The sequence below is a fragment of the Curcuma longa genome, chromosome 5 (genome assembly GCF_044706935.1).
Source record: "Curcuma longa cultivar G26 ecotype Majalengka, Jawa Barat chromosome 5, ITB_CL_G26_1.1, whole genome shotgun sequence".
Taxonomy (NCBI): Eukaryota; Viridiplantae; Streptophyta; class Magnoliopsida; order Zingiberales; family Zingiberaceae; genus Curcuma; species Curcuma longa.
The window spans coordinates 3,652,112-3,669,968 of record NC_133865.1 but is presented as its reverse complement, the minus strand read 5'-3'; the positions used below and the strand labels follow the sequence as shown (position 1 = coordinate 3,669,968).

General features: G+C 39.3%; 1 protein-coding gene across 1 annotated transcript; it reads left to right on the top strand.

Moving 5' to 3' along the window:
• The first annotated feature begins 9,474 nt into the window (after positions 1 to 9,474).
• Positions 9,475 to 11,721, top strand: LOC141829436 (uncharacterized). Its single transcript, XM_074716897.1, has 2 exons — positions 9,475 to 10,516; positions 11,312 to 11,721. The coding sequence occupies exons 1-2, from the start codon at positions 10,060 to 10,062 to the stop codon at positions 11,353 to 11,355; spliced, it is 501 nt and encodes a 166-aa protein (XP_074572998.1). The 5' UTR covers positions 9,475 to 10,059; the 3' UTR covers positions 11,356 to 11,721.
• The last annotated feature ends 6,136 nt before the right edge of the window (positions 11,722 to 17,857 follow it).

Sequence of the window (17,857 nt, the reverse complement as noted above, 5' to 3'; positions counted from 1 at the left end):
ACCTGCGAGATCACCACGAACGAACTGATTAGCTGGTGCCGGAGAGTCCTGGCAGGCCACTCCGACGTCAAATTAGTTTTCCGATGAAAGATGGAAGAGAAGTAGTAGTAGTGAAAATGTGAGAGTTCGGATCCAGAGCTGATACCTGCATGGGAGCTGATATACTTACGAAGAGAACATTCCATATGTCAGGGGGAGCAGAATATAGTGGTATCCGGGGGGACAGAATTCTAAACGTGCTTGCCACCTGCGCCAGTAGAGTGGCATCTAGGAGACAAGGGTGATACGCCTATAACTGCTCTCCGGCATGATGCTGTACTTCACCTTTGTCATTTAGCTATAAGTAGGAAGATGACAGCAATGACGAGGTGAGACGTGGAGACATGAAGATAACATTTCCCCTACACGACAGTTCACACGCTTGATTGTCTGTATCACCATTGTACGTTAGGAGGACTTGAGCCGGGATTGATGTCGGGGTGGGATAAGGGTACCCGAGACCAACGATGGCTGGGTTTATCCGGGTAAGAAGGGCGGAGTATATGGTCGAGCAGACCAGGTAGACTGAGCAGTCTGGATGGGTGGATTGCTGACGATAAGACTAGGCAGGTTACCCGGGACTAACCATGGTAGGTATTAGCCAGGTAGGTTGCGTATCACCGCGGGATAACCGAGTAGGATGAGCAGTCTGGATAAAATGAGTAGACTGGGCAAACCGGGATGGGCTAAACACCGGGTAGCCCGGGAAATGAGCTAGCAGTGTGGCACATACCCGGGATTAACTGTAGTCGGGCTTTCCCGGGAAGGCAGATTAAAGACCTGTGCAGACCGGACAAGATGATGAGCATGGGTGGCCGGATATGCTGATTGGTCAAGGGTCTATTGTATGGACTGTCCACCCGGGTTTAGCCTCGGCCCTGCTTAGCCGAGTAGACAGAGTGTTGGAACCCATGGGCCGGGTAAGAAGGCTCACATGAACGGATCAGGCATATCGCTCTCGGATTACTGAGTTTGGGTTCCTAAGACCACCTTGATCATGGATCTTGAGATTGGCCAGGTACCTGTTGATCTACCCCACCACGTTGGGGTCGTGAGACTTACCACATCACATTGCATACTAAGAGTAGACAAACATATGAAAACGATCGAATAATGAATTATTCATCCTCTGTAATTCGCATCGATCCTGATAAGTAAGAGGAATGGCGCGGACACATTTTAAGGATGTGAGCGAACGCTTAAGGCTGCGTTTGGAAACGGAGACAGGGACGTAAATACAGAGACAATTTGGTTTTTTTGTCTCTGTCCCCGTTTGTTTTTAGGAGACAGATACAAAAAGTTAGATTTGTGTCTCTGTCTCGGTGGCCAATCCTGTGAAAATTGTGTCCACGCGAAAAACGGAGACAGCGCGATTGTCGCCGAGACAGAAGAAGGAAAATTCCGCTTTTACCCAAAAAAAACCCTCCCTCGGCTGCCGCTTCATTCCTCACGCGCCGCACCCTCCGCGAGCTCACCCTCCACCTTCCTCAAGCCTCCGCGAGCTTCACCGCACCCTCCGCCTTCCTCAAGCCTCCACCTGACGCGCCGGCGTTCGCAGCCTCCCTCCGCCGTTCGCAGGCTTCAGCATCTTCCTCCGGTCGCTGGTATGGTCCCTTTCCGATCCCATCATTTCTTTTCTTGGTTGCTGGGTTGTAGCTTGCAGCATAGTTTTCTAGGGCTTGATGGAGGTGAACGACTGGCTTGGCTTCTCCTTGTCTTTCAGCAGGGGAGAAGTAGAGGAAGATGAGTTGCATGAGAGTGGAGAGGGAGGAAATGATGAGTTGCATGGGTTAAGATGAGTTACAGATTCCAAATTGATTTTGGCTTTGGCTATTGTATGACCCCGTTTCAGGATTTGGATCAAGATTTTAAGATCTGAACCAGGTAGCAACTCATGAATACAAGCTTGGAGTGAGGTTTTGGTTATTGTGGATAGAAGAGGAATAAAGAGTAGAGGGAAAAAGAAGAAAGAAAGAGGGAGGGTGGGAGAACCAGAAAGGATTAGAGAAAGAGTGAGGAGGAGAGAAAGGTGAAGAGTGGTGGGAGGTGGTGCGATAGATTTGTTTATGGTCTTCTGAAAAAAAACCATTATGCTGCTTACTTAAAATTCACCTCTTTGGTGAATCATAAACTTTCAGGTCTGATTAGATCATAGTCCTGGTTAGATCCAGTTTGCTCACTCGTACCACTAGGCTATTTATAACTGGTTAAATTGCTTTTAGAACAATGAGCAAAATCTCATTGCTGTAACAAAATTGTACATATGAAAGCATGCATAAGACATGGTCAATTAAATACTTTGTATGTCCCAATCCCCAACTATTCAGCGTTGTCTATGAGGATCTTATATGTCTTTATCTTTAGATTTTCCTTTTCTACATTCAGAGAAACTACAGTTGAATTAATATTGGTAATTTTGAGCATTAACAGTAACACTTAAGAAAGATGATTTATATCTACCACACAATGCACTTAATCAAGCTTCATGGAGTGGCTTAGCCAAAATGTGGACTTGTTTTTAGTATATTGATAGAAAGTAATACTTCATGGAGTTGTTCTACATTCACAGATAGTTGAGTTGTTTTTAAGTCATTTTCTTCTTATTATTACATTTTTTTCATTGTGTTTTAAGATATCTCTTCTTGTCATTTTTGTATGTGTGATTTAGGTTTGTGTGCTAATCTTTGCTTACCCTTTTTTCATGAAGTCAAAGGGCATATATCTGATATTTCGTATCTGAATTTTGTTATTTCATAGGAAGGAATGGACAGTATGAAGCAAATTAAACAATGTGTTGCTTCCTATTTAATGATGAGATTTCAGATCGACACATTGATTCTCATTGTTTTAATTACTATGTTTGTGTACACCAAGAAGAGAAGCAGTCGTAATAATTCTTTGACACTCAGTCAAAGGATTAATAGTGTCTCCCTCAGACGAGATGCACTTGAGCGTATTATTGGAGCGGGTGATAGGAATTGCATTTGGGAGTTAAGGATGAATGTAAATGCATTTGCCATATTGTGTGAGCTGCTTAAAGTTAAAGGTGGGTTAACTGAAGAAGGTCGAGTAAGCATTGCTGAGCAAATTATAATATTTTTAATCATACTAGGTCATCATAAAAAGAATCGCAGCTTACAAGTTAGGTTCTATAGGTCAGGAGAAACTATTAGTAGATATTTTAACAGGGTATTGAACTCTATCATACGTGTGCAAAGCCTCTTATTTGCCAAGGCTGAACCTGTTCCAGAGGGTTGCGTAGATCCGAGGTGGAAATGGTTTAAGGTAACATCAATATATCTAAGTTGTTAAGTCATTACCATTTGCTATAAAACCTGATAGTTCTCTATTATAGGGTTGTCTAGGAGCATTAGATGGCACGTACATCGATGTTTCTGTCCCCGAAGCAGATAAACCAAGATTTCGAACAAGAAAGGGTCGAATTTCTACAAATGTCTTGGGAGTATGCAACCGAGATATGAATTTTGTTTATGTGCTTAGTGGTTGGGAAGGATCAGCATCTGATTCGAGAATACTACGAGACGCTATTGGACGACGTAATAGCCTCCAAATACCACTAGGTTTGTCAAAAAACAAATATTATTATATTACTGATTATATATATATTAACTACTGTATATAATAATTTTCTTTTGATTTGTAGGTAGTTATTATTTAGTTGATGCTGGTTACACAAATGGTCAGGGTTTCCTAGCACCATATAGAGGTACTCGATATCACGTGAAAGAATGGGCTCAAGGTTCGCGTGCACCTCAAAATTATCAAGAGTACTTTAACAAGAAGCACTCCTCAGCTAGGAACATAATTGAACGCTGTTTTGGGTTGCTTAAGAAGAGATGGACCATTTTGAGGAGCCCTTCATTTTATCCAATTAAGACACAAAATCGGATTATCATTGCATGTTGCCTGCTTCAAAATTTTATACGAATGAATATGGATAGTGATCCTGAAGAAAACACAACCATTGAACCTGAGCATATGCCTGAAGGAGAGGATTTTTCCAATGTCGAGGTGATTGAAAGTGTAGAAAGTAGCAATGAATGGACTCAACGGCGGGAGACCCTAGCAATTGAAATGTTCGAAGAGTGGAGAAGGAATCGTACTGCATTTTGATATTTACTTGAAATTTAAAATTGTTATTTACTAGCACACTTTGCAATAACTGTTTTATTTCTGTTATTGGATTTACTGCATTTTTGTTATTGGATTTACTTTCCTGTTATATTTCTTTACAATAAGTTCAAAATAGTTGCTTACTAGTTGATAAATCGTTTGTGAAATATTTGTGCAAATAATAACAAGAAATGGATAGCAAACGCACATGGACAGACGAGGAAACACTTGCATTTGTTGGTTTCATGGAGGAGATGGTTATAGAAGGGCACCGTGCTGATGCTGGACAATTTAAACCAGGTGTTTTTCCAAAGCTTGCTATAAAAATGAATGAAAAATTTCCTGGATCTGGGTTTACAGCTAAACATTGTAAGAACAAACAAAAACGGCTGAAAGAGAAATACCAATCAGCTTCAGACATGCTTGCTTGTAGTGGGTTTGGATGGAATCATGAGAAACAAACTGTGGAAGTGGATAGCAAACAAGTTCTAGAGCTCTGGATTAAGGTTTGATATACTATTATGACTATGTTTGCAAGATATACATGCATGCATCTTATTTCTCACTTATGGTTTGCATATTTTTTTTGCAGCATCATCCAGTGAGGTTCTACACTCCCGGGAAACCATTTCCACTTTTCACTCGTTTGGAGACAATATTTGGAAAGGATAGAGCAACAGGAAGTTATGCCATGAGTGGAAATGATGCAGCTGAGCAGCTAGATACAGAGAATGAAGAAATAACTCTCCCCTTCAATGATGTTGTCAATGATTTTGATATGTTCGAAAGTGACCCTCTACTTCAAACTAACTCTCCACTTCAACCTAATGCATCAATGGCTTCATCAAGTGAAGGTTGTCAACGGAAAATTACTTCAACAAAAAAAAAGATAAAGAATTTGAGATATTCCAAGAGTTGGCTCAAACTGTCAGGTTTGCTGTCGAGCAACAGGGAAAGCATGTCGAAGTTCTTGCCAAAGCTATGGCAGGGATTAATGAGGAGGTGAAGCTTGGTGAAACCCTGCAAAATCTTGGCTTCAGCGATGATGAAGTAGTTCTAGTGGGCCTTAAGTTCTCGCAGAATCCTCAATTGCAGATAACCTTTTGGAGTTTAACTGAGAACCAAAGGCGTGCATTTGCTAGAGCTATAATCCATAGTTAGTCATTCTCTCCGTCAACGTCACTGGTAAGATATACTTGTGCTATCTGTTTCAGTTTGTTTATCTACTGTGGATGTAACTAACATTTTGCTTAGCAATTGGTTTTTGGCATATATGCTATAATCCATAGTTAGCCTACATTACTAATGAATTTTAATGCCCTTTTGCAACAGGGAACACACATTTTGGCTTGCCAGGTACATACAAAGCACTTGTGCTACATCCGATGAAGGTTTGTATGAAGGGCTTGTTGGCATTCGATGCTTTGGCAACATCGTGGAAGCAAGAAAACTAGTAGCGTGCCAATTTTTTTCTGCCTTATGAAAAACATCGTGTAATATGGTGTACTGATCATGATGTGTACTGATCATGTAATTTTTTTCTGCCTTATCAAAAACATCATGTAATATGGTGTACTGATCATGATGTGTACTGATCATGTAATTTTGTTGTAATATGGTTGCAGATTGAACCATGGTGTACTGATCATGATGTGTTGTGGAGATTCTATATATAGTTATGTTCATTTATCTCTGTTCATAAGATTGTTTTGTTGAATTGTTAGTTTCCTCTGGTTATAACTATGTTTTGCTTGTCTTTAGGATGGAAGAAATACCAAATCAAATTGTTTTCCTACAATATGCATGCTCTAATCGTGATACATAACAGAAACTGGCCTGCATGCTGCTGAACACTATTCTTGCTATTGCATATATTGCAGTAAACTAAGATGGAAAACTGAGTGGTGATTTTCTTCCTGGCAATTCGCACTGGTAAGTCAAGTGATTTTGATTCGAATAGTTTCCATTTGTTTTCCGAAACAGTCTCTAATTTTGATCTCAAAATTTCAATCTAAAATGCAAAATGCTTAAATCAGTTTAGAAGTTTATTTTAAGAAGTCTGCAAATCTATTGAATTGATTTCAAAGCCAGTTCATTGATAAGTATGGTTTAGAAATGCTCATACATCAACTAAATTGGAAACGCCGCTAATGAAGAACAGGCACACCTAAAATGAAGAACGGGAATCATGAAGCAACTGTACAAATTTCGAAGATTTCAAGTACATAATTCATGAACGTCGTTGTAACAAACGCAATTATCAAGCCAATTTTGCCGTATTAGTGCAAAAGTATACAAGATGACAATTGCATAGAACAGCTCTTGTGCTTCAAGTTGCAAGGCATGCCTGTAAATTTTAATGAAGGAGCTACACTTGTTATCAAACTGAAACGGAAAAGCCATTAGGATTGAGAAGCTCAGGAACTGGAAGTCCCGACAACTTATGTCGTTAATTTGGCTCGTTATAAGGCATGCCTGTTGGTACTGAAGAGCTGAAATCAGAAGCATACCTTTGAGCCAACCCAAACAAACCAAGAGTGCCACTAGTGTGGAGCATATATTCTATAACCCCATAGATCAGATATAACTAGCACGACAGCCAGCAAGTTTAAAACATATAAATAATTAAATAGTGTAATTAGTTTGCACTAGTTATAGTGATGTCGCATGATAAATGCACAATTAGTTTAAACCATGATTTCAAAGTTTCAATCAGTATATACAATTTATCAAAAACATTTAACCACATTTAACCCCTACTACTAATACATATATCACTCTTGCTTGCCTATCGACAGAATATTAACCCCTACCACTAATACAATAAAAAAGAGTTAAAACAGTCACTGCCCAGGAAACCACAGTAGCCAGCAGAAGACAATTTGATTTCCTCCTCTCAGCATCTAGCTTTTTCTTTAGTTTAATGATCTTTTGTCTCGATTCTTCATGTAACATATCTGATGCAATGGCTGAATGAGATATATCAGATGTAATTGTGTCTGATTTTGCTTGCGCATCGCCCCACTTAAAAAAATTACAGCTATTGGGGCTCTGCAACGATCACAAACATAAACGCTATCTCCAATTTGGTTGAAGAGCTAAAAATGGATTCCACTTTGGTGCGATGGAAGAAACAACTTACATTCCAGTTAGGGCACCTCCAAAATCTTCTCCCTGGATTTTTTTTTGCTATTAGATGTGAGTAGGATCGGCTGGTCCCCACAACCACACCTCCATGAACTCCTGGACACCAACGAAGATGACGATCTGCAACTGCAACTCACCGATCAGTTCAAAAATATTTGGTGAGAAGGAAGAAAGTTTAAGGCATACCTAGAAGCCATGAACTGGTCCACCGCTTTAGAGGGGATGCACCAACCAATATATATGCTAATAAAAGCAATATCGCGGAGAAACAAGTGCAGCAAAAGCAAGCAAGAAACTTATTATTCATCAACTTATTGATGTAGAACACTCAATAATGAAGAACAGCAGGGAACAATAAACCCATTACTGCTATTAGAAGCAACCTAGAGTTGACTATAGCATTTGCCTGCCATAAGCAAGACAACATTAACTTTCATCTTCACTGGAATTATAAAAATAAACCATTAAGGCAAATAGTTTCATAACAATGTGCCTTATCTCTTTCTGTTATGCACTGAAACGTTGATTATGCACTAAATCTATCTCTTTTTTTAGACATCATCAGAGTTGATACCCTTCCAAGTGCTGAAACAAATACATGCATGATTTGTATTGCGTAGATAATTGAAATAAGTAATTTTTCCTCATGACAACATGGTTTCGATTTCTGTATAAGTGGCATGGCACATTATGTCTGCATTGACCAATGCAAAATGAGGTTTAAATCATGAATTTTTCTGTCAGTACAATAAATGGATATGTGCAGTATCTCTTCCATGTAACTCATCCATTTGAAATTCGTATCCAAATTTATTGTTTGTTATTGTTGCTTATTTCTGTTATTTACAGATAAAGAACAATCTCAAATGAAATACAGGTAAAATTGTTCACCTGTTGCTCCTGTGAAATTGGTCCTGTGAAATTATTGGCTAGCTAAAACGTTGATCATATTGAAAGGAGAATAAAGAAAAAACCCCATGAATCGAACAACCAAAACCTAGACCTAGTTAAAATCCCTTACCTCACGACCTCACACCGAACAGATCAGATCTCGGCGAACACAAGAGGCGGGCGGCGCCGGCTGGACTGGCAAGGGCAAAGAGTGTGCGGTGGCGGTTGACAGGCAACGACGATCGACGGCTAAGCCCGACGCCTTGTCGCTTCCCACAGCGGCGACAGCGGTCGGGGGCGGACCTCACACCGAACAGATCAGATCTCGGCGAAGGCAAGAGGCGGCCGGCACCGGCTGGACTGGCAAGGGCAAAGAGTGTGCGGTGGCGGTTGACAGGCAACGACGATCGCCGGCTAAGGGCGATGCCTTGTCGCTTCCCACAGCGGCGACAGCGGTCGGGGGCGGTGCTTGAGGTCGCGATCCAACCTAGAAGGCAGTGCGGAGGTCACGATCGAAAGGGGGCCGGGGGCGGTGCGAAGGAGGCGATCGAATCAAGGTTGTCTTCTGTGCGGACGGAAGAAGACGGAGAATAGACGAAGGTTGTCTTCTGTGCGGAGGAAGAATAGACGAAGGAGAGAATAGAGAATAATATTTTTCCGTGAAGGGTAATTTAGTCTTTTTAATCCCGTGATTCTGTATTTGTATTTTGTGTTACCAAACAGGAGACAGATACAAATAATATTTTGTCTTCTGTCTCTACTGTCTCCGTATTTTTGTATTTCTGTCACTGTCTCTTGTGTCTCTCAAACCAAACGCAGCCTTATATAATTCCATGGCTGATCCATTATTGGATTCATGCGCCCCCACATCTCGTTTTTTTTTTTTTTTTTGTCAAAGAACAGGTTTCCTACGCCGACGACACGTGTCAATTTCATGCACCTCAAACCTACACATAGAACGGATACTAACAGAGGCCTGAGTCTTGAGCCTAATGATATTATGACCGCTGATCTCGATAACGTGCGGCTTACTAATTGTCGCATACAGTTAAACTATGCGGGATAAAACTTTAGACGACGACGTCCGCTCGCGTGAAGGTCGCGACATGATAGCAAAATCCGACGGCTTCGATCATCCACAAGGAGAGGCTCAATTGATCTCATTCATCCATCAACGTAGCACGAAGCCCTAAGCGTCACATCGAAGGGCTATAAATTTCAGGAGAAAACGACGAAAAAGAGCATTCCTCTTTCAGTGCCTGTTTCTCTTCGCCTCGCTCTTTTAGCTTTTTGCCTTCCTGCCTCTCCGTTTCGAGTCGGCGGAGTTGCCGCCGACCACGGAAGTCACTCGTATCAGATCATGCATCGGCATCGATTCTCTTGTGAATATTGATCAGCTTGTAAAATCTGTTTATTTATTTTTTATGCCTCTGTTTCGGAGTTTTTAGGGTTCTTATGGGGCGATGTTTCATTTGCTAACAGTTTTCAAGTGATATGAGGGAATATCTTGATGAGCTTGTAGTTATGTTTGTTTTGGGTGGTATTGTTTGGGAAGACGTTTGCACCGTGGATGATTTTCGAGAGAAAAGCTGAGATTTGGTGCTCTCTCCTTATGGAACTTATAATTTCGTTGCAAAAGTAGTGGTTTTGATTTGTTTATAAAAGGGTAAATCGCGAACTTTTTGTGTCCGATTGTGTGAGGATGGGCTGTGAGTCTTGGTTTTTGTGACCCCTTACGGAAGATTCCAACACGTTTCTGTGCTTCGTGATATTTTTTATGCTTTGTAGTAGAATCCAACCGGAGTATTTGGTGGTGTGATCCGCTGTCAAGTTATTTTTCAAGGGAAAATGGCTGTGGCTTTTACGCGTTTCTCTTGCTGGTTTTGGGGTGGGAAAGATCATAAATCCCCCAATTCGTCCCTGAGTTCGTCTCCCGATTTCCCGGCTGGATTTAGGGAGCTGGATAACTTGAAGTTTCCGCCAGTTAATGGGCCGAGGGTAAGGTCGAACTCCAGAAGAATTAAGAAGAAATGGCAGAGCCGTGAGGAGCGGCGGATTGACAAGGAGTACGATATCGTCCTTGTGCCGTCTGATGGTGTCTGCATGTCGGGGTCCGAGACTGAGGATTCCGATTGGTCTATTGGTTGGTTGGAACCTCATGCTCCTGATTTCCAAAGTGACAGTGAAGTAGAGAACAGCTTTGCTGTCCTGGTCCGTTGCTACGTCCGTGGCCGTTGTGAGCAGGAGGAGAGTTCCAAAACTCACACCTTGGGAGCACTTGAACACTTGGACAATCTTTCCCCTGGTAAACTGGCAAAAGTTTGCTTTCCTTAAAATTTGTCTTTTTCATCTGCTACATGTATCTTAAACTATCGGTAAGCAGTCTTCTCCTTCGAACTCCAATTTTCGTTGAATACAATACTGAATCTTCGTTATCTTTTAGTTTCACATGCTTACTTGCTTCTATTGTGAATGATGTTCCATTATTTGATTGATGACGTTAAGAGTGCTAAAACTGCTGCTGCTATTGCGTCATCTTGTTTTAGTGAAGTCGCTCAGAATAAGTAGCGCAAGAGCATTTGCTATCGTTTGATGTATAACTCAAATTTTACCAGCTTGATTTGATTTTTGTTGATATTTATCCATATGCCACAATGGATGGTTATTAGCAACCTTTAGAGTCAAGTTTGATTTCATGACATGCACTTCAAGAAATTCCAGTCATCTACGACTTCTATAAGCGTCCTTTCTTGTTTTTGCATTTGTTTTCTGTACTCTTGTTGCTCTAAGTTTTTTCTCCTTGCTACTGTCGTGTGCTTAAATTGCATTAATTGTCGAATTTCCATCTGTATTTTTTAAGCCTTTAGGAACTTTGTATTCTCTATCAGAAAATACTTTTACTGTTTAACTGGATTCTTTTAACTAACCTGATACTAGTAAATCAATGGACAACTATTTCTACATGTGATATGGACAACTATTACTGTTTAATTTTGCCACATTGTATCAACTAAGTTCTTTAGCTTTAGAATGGTATGTTATCAAGGACAATAGGCAATGAAATTAATTAGTCTAATTTCATGTTATCATGGTGTTGCAGATGAAAATAAGTACATAGATGAATGGCTCGCCTCTGAAAACTGATCAAAACTATTCGAGATCTTGGCTTTCTAAGATAAGACCGACCACCACCGGCTGTTTACATCACTGACACAAACAGAGTATTCCACTCTCAAGGAAGCACAACCATGAATAAATTCAGACCGTCCTTGCTGCAGGATTACCGTTCGCTCGCAGTACTTGCATAAGCAAAATGTTTCATGCGATTCAAGAATTCAACTGAATTGTGTTAGGATAGGAATTGCTTTTATTCTTTTGCCCTCTTTATGCATCCAGATGCCTCTCCATTGCAATATACATCTGATATGGGTGTCTTTATGTAAATAGTAGACTCATTATTATGCAGCGTCTTTTTGAAAAAAATAGAAAATTTGATTAAATTGGTGCTGAAGCTACTGATGACAACCTTTTTGCTCAACTGTGTCAACTACGGTTTGGTATTTGCTTGTCGTGTAAGGAAAAAAGATTTTTTTGACCTTTCGTGAGCCTTGAATTAAATGCTAGAATTATCATCTTGCTATTAAAGATATGATTTGATCTTTTTTTTCTGAAAGTGGGCATTAGCTGGTGAGAGTAAATAGTCAGTGCTTTAGCATGTGGAGTGTTGTTTTTGCAAAGTCAATTCCTGCGTCATAAGCTTCCGTTAAACAACTCTATTTGATGATTTGACGGGAGCCGTCATAAGCATACACAATTTGCCACATTACGAAGGAGACTCAGGAGGTCGGAGCGCAGTAGCTCCAGGAGGACAGACATCGATGAAGATTACAGATAAAAAAGAACGCGAGTCAGTGGGCGCTATCAAAGCTTCAGTTGGCGACTGGCGACTATCATAAGCATACACAATTGGCCACATTAGGAGGTGACTTTATCAGATGTTTCATTCCAAGAGGAGAGGTGACGTAAGAGGTTGGAGGTCGGAGGTCCAATCGCTCCAGAAGGGCGGACACGGGTGGAGATAACAGATTAGGGAGGGGCACAAGTGAGTGGGCGAGGGCACAAGTCAGTGGGTGTTATTAGAGCTTTAGCTTGCAACTACACACATCACAAGAAACGGCTTTATTAGATACTTCATTGACTTAGTAGTAGTAGCTGGATGGATGTTCAAATGTTGTTTGTTTTACATATTATGAGGACGATACACATGAGGATACAAGCTCATGTATATGATCTCCTATATCTTAGAGATCCACTTAAATTTGATACTTTATTAAAAATGAGAGGTTAATTTTGGATACATATTAATTTGTACATTTTGATGATATATATTTATCTTTCATACAAAATATTAATGTCTATTTTTTCATCAAATTAATTTCAAAATTAATTCGATAATTTACCCAATGTGTATTTGATTTTTGTTAATATTTAAATTATGTATTATATTTTTTATATTTATCAAATTATATATTTTTAAAAAATGTCTTCCTTTTTATATACACTTTTCCAACTCATTCTTGATGAAATTAAAATATATTTAACATTTTAAAAAATAAATCACGTTGCAGTGGGTTTTAAAAGTACTATTTTTTAAAAAAAGTTCACATTGAACTAAATATGACATAAAATTAAAAATAAAAAGTAGGATTAAATTTAGGAGAGTCCAATATATTAGTCTTGATTTAAATCAAATTTAATAAGATTAAGGGTATCAGTAAATTTTAATCAAAATTTATTGATAAATGATTTGACTAAAATTCATTGATAGCGTTAAATATATCCAAGGCAATGCATTCTTAGAAGCCTCTTAAGTTTTACCATATCCTTAAATTTTAATTTTGCAATCTAGATAATATATTGTGATTTTTTAAAATTTAGACAATTTAGTATAATTTTAGCACAAATCATTATTATATTTAGGCCTATCATATTCATTTAACAACAATATCAATGTATTTTTGAGACTCTTCTTACTCTAATTATATATAAAATTTTAAAATCTAGATATTGTATGACCATTATGTTGGTGTTGGAAGCACCATGCGATTGAACCTAAGTTTTGATAGTGGCAAAAGGTCAAAGTTAAGCTTATTTATGATTTGATGTACTTATCAAGTTTGTAGGAAGTCCTAGTTAAGACTGAGTAAGGAAGTCCTTGTCCATGGGACTAGGCAAGGAAGTTTTGGTCAGTGGGACTAGTAAGGAAGTTCTAATTGGAGAGGTTAGGTAGGAAGACTTGGTAGATAGAGGACACTAGGTAGAAAGCATTGGGGGTCAATGACATCAAGCAGGAAGCCCTGTGGTTGAGGATACCTAGAGGAAGTCTAGATGGGGTCGAGGACCAGAAATCTAGCGGAAGTCCCGAGGGCCAAGATCAACTGAGCAAAAGTCTAAATAGATCAGGTGGATCAAGATTTGACATCTGATAAACTCTCCTAAGTGGACATTCTTGAAAAGTGAGCAGTAGGCGTTGGTCCAACTTAAGATTTCATGGGAGACCGAAAGTTGATACCAGATAGTTAGAAAGCTGTCATTCATATTCGTTATGTTATGGTTGTGCTAAGTCTGGGATGTAGAAACTCAAATCAAAAGTTAGATGGAATCATTGATTCCTGACGGCCAGATGGAACTCTAGGTGCCTAGAGTGGTCCGAGCACCTGGATGTACTCCAGGTGCTCGGAAGGACAGTTTCCAACAAGCAAGTTGAGTTGACACACATTAAGTGATCAGTATACGTCAGCTTTCAGAGGTCTAGAAGGGATCTAGGCACCCGGTAAGGGATAAAGTTCGATGCATATAAAGTTGTAGCTAGATACTGGCATGTTAGCGATCCAGACGCCCAAAGATGGATAAGTCAGTGATGAGGTCTGATTGGATAGGCTTCGGTGAGGGCGCTTGATGCGGGTGTGTTATTGGGATTTATTTATTTACTTTTATCCCTTATTATTGTGTCACTAACACCCATCAAAATTAATTATTTATTTATTTACCAAACCCCTACTTATCGCTACAGTAGTATAGAGAGGTCCGGGTCGTCTCTCTAGGACTCAATGATGGGAGGTTTATTCTATACATATGGTGCGGGGTTTGTTATTTATTTTATTCTTTCCTAATTATTTACAGATGTCATTTATTCAAATTAAATCCTATAACTTACAATAACAATCAACAATCATATTTACAGTGGCATGCACTTACCGAATTATGTATCACATTACAACAACAAATAACTAAAAGGTCCAATAATTTATTATAAGAATCCCATTTATTACATGAATCAATATACAATGTGAGTTCCCTTCCTTAAACATACAACATACAAAATGTCAATTAAATAACAAATATAACATACAACATGTTTCCATTATACAACCTACAACATGTACATCCTACACACTAACTCATTATACATCTTATTACACTTCCAATGGATCATTTTATTAATACAAGATCAATATATATACAACATGTATCTTATATACAAACACTTAAACTACTAGGTTACAATTCATCATCCAAGCATTATTCAAATATACAATTCCACACAACACTACTTCATACAATCTGAAGGTAAATAAATTCACATGTACAATTACACAATTCTACTCACTAAGTCACAATAATTTACAAACAAATACAATCTACATTTATCTATTTACACTACAAACATTTATTATACAAACTATACATTAAGTTAGCCACAAGTACTACATTAATTGTTCAACACCATATACATTCAATTCACAATTCTGATACAACATACTCAATAGGTTCACAATCAGACCACTCAACACTCATTCAACCCATCTTATTAACAACCAAACACATGCCTTCATTTACATATCCTACAATAGGAATTTACAACAACCGTAACATACACTACTCACACTACATACAACATATAACCACACTAATTCCACAACATATTTCATTCCACAACTCAAGCATATAACCTAATGTCAGTTACAAACATTGATCAACAATTAAATCCATAGGCCTATTCACATACCATCCAAGATTAACATTTGATACATACCCTATCCAATCCTCATAGGAAAAGCTAGCTAACTCAACACAGTCACGTCAACAAAAGTTCAACATTTCAAATTATTAACATTCCAAACGAAAGTTCATCACAAGTTTTACAATCTGAATCCCTAAACATTCCTACAACTAATCACGAATACATTCATTCACTGAGCATCATAACAACCAACTTGAACTCAAATTCGCATGAAGCATGACATAGTTAATCCAGGGGGTTTACTTGATTCCATGACAAAACAAACAAGAACAATCAACATTTGAATTACCTCTGGTTGAATCAACAAACAAGGCAACAAACAGGGGGGATTTTTGAATGAACTAATTAACATAACAGAATAAAAGCAACTAAACCTAGGGTTAGGGTTAATGATTTCCTTCCCTCAACCAGCGCCGACACCAACTGAGGAGAAGAACAGGGGATGACAGCGGAGGTGAATGAATGGTTAATGACCGTGAGGGTGGATGAAGGCTCCAACAGCACAGAACAGGGAAACATGCATCGGTGGAGTCACGCCAACAGAACGGATCTCACCGGAGCTGGCCCATTCCGGCAAGAATCGATCGGGGAAATCAAGATCCGTATCCCCTTTCCTTTGCTCGAACCCTTGCTGACCACAATCAAAGGTTAGGACAAATGAATGGAACCACTTACCTAGTTTCTCCGGGGGATGACTGATGATCAGAGCCAAGCACACAAGTTCTACGGCCTCCGAACCACATCGGCTCAAGAACAGGGAGCTAGGCTCGAGGGGATGGAGCGCCGGAGAGTAGAAATGGAGAACCACTCACACCTCACTCTCTCGGGCTAACGACCGTCGAGCACCGATGACCGGAGAACCACCCACGACCACCGTTCCACGACAATGGGGAAAAATATCTTATAGAGGTTTGTGTCTAAGTGTTGGTCAACCAATTTTCAAATATATAATGTTTTGAAAGATATCTTATATCAGCTCAGAACAGGGAAACCCGCGTCGGTGGAGTCACGCCAACAGAACGGATCTCACCGGAGCTAGCCCACTCTAGCGAGAATCGATCGGGGAAATCAAGATCCATAGCCCTTTTCCTCTGCTCGAACCCCTGCTGACCACAATCAAGAGTTAGAACAGAGAAATTAGCCACTTACCTAGCTTCTCCGGGGGATGACTGACGATCAGAGCCAAGCACACAAGTTCTACAGCCTCCGAACCACTTCGGCTCAAGAACAGGGAGCTAGGTTCAAGGAGATGGAGCGCCGGAGAGTAGAAATAGAGAACCACTCACACCTCACTCTCTCGGGCTAACAACTGTCGAGCACCGATGATCGGAGAACCACCCACGACCACCATTCTGCGACGACGGGGAAAAAGGTTTTCGCCTCTGAACCACATCAGCGAAAACCTCACGGGCGTCGGCGCTCGTCAACCAGCTCAAGCCACCGTTGCTGTGCTGATCGGAGGTTGAAGAGAGAGTGAATAGCGATTAACAATTTGACTTTTATCTTTTGTTGTGCTTGTCTATAAAGAGTTATACGCAGCGAAAAATATAAATAACAAATATACAACAGAAAAAGCACAAGAGATAGTTTATGTGGTTTGAAATTTTTGATTCCTACTCTATGACCTACCATCCGAACGATAACTTCACTATCTTTCTCATTGTTGGATACCTTTCAGAAGTAGAGAAAATTTTTACAATCATCTGTTCTTACAAATAAATACAAGCAAAATATATTAAAAAAAGATAAAACTGAATACAATGTAAATAATAATTTAAAAATAAAAATTTTGCTTTGCTCATTATTGATTGTTTTAGATTGCCTCTTGAAGGTCTAGAAATGCAACAACACTCTCCTCTAAAGACTTTCAAAAATTGACGTCGAAATTGTTAGGACCTTGTGAGCTAGAAGGGGGGGGGGGGGGGGGGGGGGGGGTTGAATAGCTCAACTCGTTCAGTGACTAAGTAATGTTACAAACAACAACTTATTAGGATGGTTAACGTTGATAGAGAGAGTGAATAACGATTAGCAATTTGACTTTCGTCTTTCGTTGTACTCGTTTATAAAGAGTTATATGCGATGAAAAATATAAATAATAAATATACAACAAAAAAAGCAGAAGAGATAATTTATGTGGTTTGAAATTTTTAGTTTCTACTCCATGGCCTACCATCCTAATGATATCACCACTTTCTTTCTCTTTGTCGGATACTTTCCAGGAGTAAAGAAACCTTTTACAATCACATGTTCTTACAAATAAATACAAGAAAAATACAAAAAAAAAAGATAAAACTGAATACAATGTAAATAAAAATTTAAAAATAAAATTTTTGCTTTACTCATTGTTGATTGTTTTAGATTGCCTTTTGATGGTTTGAAAATACAGCAACACTCTCCTCTGAAGTCTTTCAAAAATTGACATTGAAATCCTTCATGAAACCCTTCTTTTATAGCGTTCAGATCAGTACTAATTTTCGCCTAATAGTCGATTGTTTATCATCACCAATCAATTGATTTGCTAAATTCGATAGTTTCACCTGAAAAAGACTCTTTTCAACTCAA